Below are 6584 nucleotides of genomic sequence, written 5' to 3'. Positions count from 1 at the left end.
GAAGCCCGCCTGCCTAGAGCCCTGTGCTCTGCAACAAGGGAAGCCACCGCCATGAGAAGCCCGTGTGCCGCAACTAGAGAGTAGTCCCTGCTTGCGGCCTGTGCACAGCAATGAAGACCAGCACAGCCAAAAATTTAAAGATAAATTTAAAAACAAATAATAAATTTTTTAAAAATGAATTTAAGTTGGGAGACTCAGAGTAATCCTAAGAGTGTAGACAAAAGGAGTTAGAAAGGAATCAAGAATCAAGATCTGGGGAGAATGAAAATCACTGTGCACTATAACTCCGAGAGAGGCTGAACAGTCTTCACAGTAGAGAGACTTAACTATTCAGAGAAGCCTCTGGGCATAGCCCAAAGTTAATGATACAGCTGATGCTCTTAGCATCAGAGAGGCTGAAGGAACTCATTGTAGGTCTGAAAGTCAAGTGTACTCTTTCCGTAGGAAAGATGTCTTAAAAGGATGGGCCTAGGTCTTCAAATATTGAAAGTGAAAGGAAAAAAATGTTTTTAGGGGTTTGTTTTTTTTTAATCTCATTTTTAACCCCAAATATCATTTAATACATAGTAAAGTATAGCTACGTGTTTACATCTACTGCATACAAAATTACAACAGACAAGGCAAGAGAAAGAGGCCTCACCAAAAAAGGAAGAAACATGGGTTCTGGGTACCCAGGATCTCCAGAAAGATAACTTTTAAATTTTAAACTTTGAAGAGTGTAGCAAAAAGTTAGCTTGAAATCATGAAAATAGAGAATCCAAATGGGCTTTGTTCTAATTTAATTTTGTCCTTTCCCAGATAAGATAGGACACTGAAAGATGAACTCCCCAGGTCAGTAGGTGCCTAATATGCTACTGGAGATCATTGGAGAAATAACTCCAGAAAGAATGAAGAGACGGAGCCAAAGCAAAAACAACACCCAGTTGTGGATGTGACTGGTGATGGAAGCAAGGTCTGATGCTGTAAAGAGCAATGTTGCATAGGAACGTGGAATGTTAGGTCCATAAATCAAGAAAAATTGGAGTGATCAAACAGGAGATGGCCAGAGCGAACATCGACATTTTAAGACTCAGTGAACTAAAATAGACTGGAATAGATGACTTTAACTCAGGTGCAGCCATGAAATTAAAAGACGCTTGCTCCTTAGAAGAAAACTTATGACCAACCTAGACAGTATATTAAAAAGCAGAGACATTATTTTGTCAACAAAGGTCCATCTAGTCAAGGCTGTGGTTTTTCCAGTAGTCAGGTATGAATGTGAGAGTTGGACCATAAAGAAAGCTGAGTGCCGAAGAATTGATGCATTTGAGCTGTGGTGTTGGAGAAGACCCTTGAGAGTCCCTTGGACTGCAAGGAGATCCAACCAGTCCATCCTAAAGGAAATCAGTCCTGAATATTCATTGGAAGGACCGATGCTGAAGCTGAAACTCCAGTCCTTTGGCCATCTGATGCGAAGAGCTGACTCATTTGAAAAGACCCTGATGCTGGGAAAGATTGAAGGCTAGAGAAGGGGACAACAGAGGATGAGATGGTTGGATGGCGTTACCAACTCAATGGACGTGAGTTTGAGTAAACTCCATGAGTTGGTGATGGTCAGGGAAGGCTGGAGTGCTGCAGTCCATGGGGTCACAGAGTCAGACACGACTGAGCCGCTGAACTGAACTGAAGCATATACCAAGTACAATCAAGGAACTGATTTTTGTTCTTTAACTTGTTTTATCACACTGATACATTTCTGTGTTTCTAATTTAAATTTTATTTTCCCTCAGGCTGAAAGAACCACACACCATGTCCAGAAGTCAGAAGTTTCTCATCTGGCTTTCGGATATGTAAGAATTTTAGTTTCTTGATATACAGATTATTGTTTTAACTCTTAAATATGATGCTTATAATCTAGAACAGCCTTTCTATGTGTAATTTGTAACCAGGATGAGTTGAACACTGACTATACAAATGGATGTGTATGAATCATTTAGAACTAGCTTAATTACTAGTCACAAAACCTTAAGAGGAATTGGGAGATAGTCTTGTCAAACTCAGGAGAAAGCTGAGCACCTGGCTACCCAAAGTTAAATGATTTACGTGGCGTGTCAGTAGCAGACCTGGGATATATACCCGCCCCCTGCTGCTTACTCACTGTTTCCACTAGCCTGCGGTCAAAAACATGGTGAAAAGAAGCATGTAAAGCAACACAACACGTGTAAGAGTGTAGATTGACGAATGGCACATTTCTAAGGAAGAGCTACACTGAGACTTAACAGCAGAATGGAAGCCCCACCTATGCAATGGGCATCTACTTTAGAGATGCCTTAAATTCTAAGACATGTTGAGTGTAATTTTAGGTAAAACCTACCTCCATTTTGCTTTAAAATGGAACCTTGAAAAAAAATAAAGTACAGTGGAACCTTGGGGACTTCCCTGATGGTCCAGTGGTTAAGACGCCATGCTCCATCGTAATACAGAGGGACTGGGTTCATGCCTGGTCAGGGAATTAGATCCCACATGCCGCAACTAAGAGTTCACAACTAAAAACAAAAATCCTACATGCCACAACTAAGACCCAACACAGCCAAAGAAAGAAAGAAAGAAAAGAAAATGGAACCTTGAATGCCTTGAATGCTTTTAAATAATAATCGTAAATCACAACCATTTTTTTCCTTAGCTCCTCTTTCAGAGTTTGAAAACTAGTTTTATCTTTTCTCTGTGCCACAAGGTTTATTCTTTTTTGCTTTATTCCTGATGTCATTTGTAGTTTTTAAGGATACTTTATTTTTTTTTTTGGCCCTGACACATGGCATGCAGGATCTTAGTTCCCCAACCAGGGATTGAACCTATGCCCCCTAACCACTGGACCACCAGGAAATTCTCAAGGATGCATTTTAGCTGGTGTTAAATGGATATGGTTTTTCATTTCTGCTACTTAATCATTCTAATACATTAAACAGAATAGAAATAATATGAATAATTTTTCAGTACAAAAAACTTTCATCTTGCTCAAGTGACTTGTATTCTAAAAGTTGACTTTTTGAGTTATTTGGAGCTGAAAAAAAACTTCTTTTTCTTTATAAAAGATAGTGTAATTAATGAACATTACGTTTCTAAGATAACTCACAAAAGACTAATTCATTTTGTAAATGGACTGTGACATTATAGAATTTGACCCAAGTTCACTGCCTTATTTTGATTTGGAAAGTTAGGAATATAGACTCCCTAGTTCTTTCTCACTTTCAGTACGGCGCCAGCAGGAGAAGTGAGGAAGCCTGGTCTCCATTGAGCTGCTTCAGGAAGAATGGCGGCAAAGAGTAGAAAGGAGATCCAGCAGTTAAGATATAAACGCACCCACAACAGCTATTACTGCTTGAGGCCGTCCCTTGCTTATATTGCTGAAACATTGGGATTAAATCCAAGTAGGGATTAGAAACTCTAAACTGACTGAATTAGAATTGAGGACTAATTTTAGTCCTTCCTTAGGACTAAGGAGTACCTAAATCTTTTATGCTTTTCTTTTCTAGCTTACTAATGAGAAAAGCTCTGTTCGACCACCTCACTGCCCGAGGCATTCAGGTAAGTTTTGTAATGATGCATTTTAGAAAGAGCATAGTTTACCAGTTCAACACAAGTTAATGGCACCCCACTCCAGTACTCTTGCCTGGAAAATCCCATGGACGGAGGAGCCTGGTGGGCTGCTGTCCGTGGGGTTGCTAAGAGGCTGCTGTCCGTGGGGTTGCTAAGAGTCGGACAGGACTGAGTGACTTCACTTTCACTTTTCACTTTCATGCATTGGAGAAGGAAATGGCAACCCACTCCAATGTTCTTGCCTGGAGAATCCCAGGGACGGGGGAGCCTGGTGGGCTGCCGCCTGTGGGGTCACACAGAGTCAGACACGACTGAAGCAACTTAGCAGCAGTAGCAGCAACTTCTGACTGACTTGATTTGGTCCTAACTCTGCTGCTTTTACTGGTTCGCAGATGAAGACCTTAAGCTCTGCCTTATAGTTAACAAGATACTATTGGTGTTTCAGTAGCTAGAGTTCACCTATAGGTGGGTGAGAAGAACTGAAGCCAGAGGGTGGGATAGTCATATTTTGTGAGCAAAGTGGAATTTGTTTAAAGGGCTCAATGATTTCTTTAAATTGCAGAGTTTTTTGTTTTTGGCTTTTATTTGCTGCTGCTTTCTTTCTTTCTTTTTGCAGCATTTATTCCGAGGCCATAAGTTATTTATTTCTTCAGTTTTTTCCTGGGTATCTTTTTCTTCTGTATAAGCTCCTCTTCTAGTTTAGAAACAATCATCTGTTCTTTTTCAGTAAGGGTCATCTCAGTGGGGCAGGGAGAGCTCATGTCTAGGCTGATCTCTGACCATGAGCTCTGTAAGTCCTACCCAGGCCTTGTGAGGTTTGCTCACCAGAATGTGCTCAGTGACCAGAGAATCTACATCTAGAGTCTACATCTAAGCCTTTAAGTTCAGCATGACTCTGCATTTTTGCACATGTGCAGTAAAACTTCAGCACTTTTTTGGGGCCACTGACCCAGTGTCCAGCCCCACTGTTTGGCCTGCGCATACCTAAGCACCTCCACCATTGTAATGATGGAATGGCACGCACGTTGCTTCTGTAAAGTGACATCCTTCAAATACTTGGTGGTTTTCCAGATATGCATACCCTTAATGGCCCGGGCAGTTTCACAGGTGTTCTTAAAGGGAGCCTGAAGATTTGAACCTCTTGATTTACATGATTTTGTGGAGTTTTCTGGGTTAAGGGAATAGCAGACCATTTTTAGAGGTCACCGCAGACCACTTACCAGAAAAACTTTAAATTGCAGATTATTAAAAAGTTGTTTCCAAGTGTACTGAGATTATAGTGGATGCATGGTAACATAAAGATAATTGGCTGTTTTAAAATTTCTTCTCATACTTCTCATTTTTCTAATTTTCAGGTGTACATTTGGGTATTAAATGAAGAGCAGGAATACAAAAGAGCCTTTGATTTGGGAGCAACTGGGGTGATGACAGACTATCCAACAAAGCTTAAGGATTTTTTACATAATTTTTCAGAATAGAAATGGACGTACTCAGAAGCATTCAAAGAAAACATGAAAAGACCTAAGAAGAAATTGTTCCATTCTTTCCCTAAGCCATTTCCAGAATGGTAAAGGTTTAATCAGTTAAGTGTTTTATTACCTCATTTTTAAGCCTGTCTGAGAATGTAGAAACTATATATTGTATATTTATTTTAAACAATATTGCATATTTTACACTTGTAAATAGTTTGTTTAGAAAGATAATTGTTTATGAGATGTAAGTAGAAGATTCTTGATCAAGATTTCTGTATTTGATGCCATATTCTACTATCATTAAGTATTTCTGAAATCAAAGGCTGTTGGATAAATTTGAAATTAGCCTTCACTGGAATAAGATCAACTAATTAGTAAGACAGAATTATTGAAGGTCATTACAGTTATTCAGGTTGTCTCATTATTTCTAGGTACACCTTAGTTAAAGGGGAAAAATGTTGTGGAAAGAGAGCTTGGAAATCAGTGATGTAATTATCTGACAAGTTGTTCATTGTTAACAGAGGCAGACTCAAAGAAATAACTGAGAGTTTGTTACATGATCAGAAATAAAATCTGTAGACTGAATTCGAATTTCTTGGTTGTTGTTGTCAATAGGGACAGTCTATTTGGAATCTTTTTCAGGTGTGTAACAGTTGCTGCTGTATTTCTTTTTTTGGTAAAAATTAAAATTGGAGTTAATAATTGTAAATTAAGACAAGATGCTAATAGTCAGATTTTTGTTTCCTCTGATGAAATGTACATTTTCCATTATTAGCATTGATCAACTGTCTGGGCCTACATCTAGATTTTAAATAACATCTTGAGTCCTCATAATCATAACAAACTGATGAAAGTGCATATCATTGTGTCTAATATGTATAGGATAAACCACAGGCTCCTGATCTTTAAGAATTTATTCTTCTGAGTATTAAGTGGGAACAGAATTTCCCAAAGCATTAGACATCACTTTCCCAGATTTTCTAATGTGACTTCATATAAATCTGTTTTATCATCTTTTTGACTTTTCATTATCTCTTTGGAAAGTAAATATAACCTGGAACAATAAGCATTTTAGACCTAGATTACACCGCTCATTTGGACCTTTGCCAGCTAACAGTTCTGAAGGATAATCATACTGTCCCACCTGTCCCTGGATGACATAAGTAACATTTCTTTTTTGTTTAAACTGAAATAAAAATTTCAAGAACAAAAGAATTCATTGGTGTTTTCTTTTCTGCTGTTATAATTCCAAATATGCTTTATAATATTTTTCCAGAATTTAATGAAGTGGTAAATTGATAATATAAGTAAACACACCTAAGACTTCTCTCTCATATAAGAAAAATAAAATATGGAAACACTTTTATGGTAAATTGCCTCTTGGCATTTGAATAAATAACTTGGGCAGGTAATCCATTAAATCTGTCATTTTTCACTTTCACTTATATAACTTATGATTATAGTTGCTAGAGATGCTTTAGATCATCATTGATATAATTCTTCTTTACAGTTTCCCTGTTCCAAATTTGCTTTGTT

At 38.1% G+C, this 6584-nt stretch overlaps 1 protein-coding gene across 1 annotated transcript in view; it reads left to right on the top strand.

Annotated features, from left to right (window-relative positions):
• GDPD1 (glycerophosphodiester phosphodiesterase domain containing 1) overlaps positions 1–6263 on the top strand; it is a 48837-nt gene extending 42574 nt beyond the window's left edge. The window contains exons 8-10 of the mRNA XM_040244191.1: positions 1770–1829; positions 3513–3564; positions 4932–6263. Coding sequence (XP_040100125.1) covers positions 1770–1829; positions 3513–3564; positions 4932–5054 — 235 coding nt within the window. The 3' untranslated portion in view covers positions 5055–6263. The remainder of the gene's footprint in view (positions 1–1769; positions 1830–3512; positions 3565–4931) is intronic.
• The last annotated feature ends 321 nt before the right edge of the window (positions 6264–6584 follow it).

Source organism: Oryx dammah, unplaced genomic scaffold (assembly GCF_014754425.2).
Source record: "Oryx dammah isolate SB20612 unplaced genomic scaffold, SCBI_Odam_1.1 HiC_scaffold_8, whole genome shotgun sequence".
NCBI classification, from domain to species: domain Eukaryota; kingdom Metazoa; phylum Chordata; class Mammalia; order Artiodactyla; family Bovidae; genus Oryx; species Oryx dammah.
Note: the sequence above shows the minus strand (reverse complement) of the source record. Positions and strands in the feature narration are given on the sequence as shown.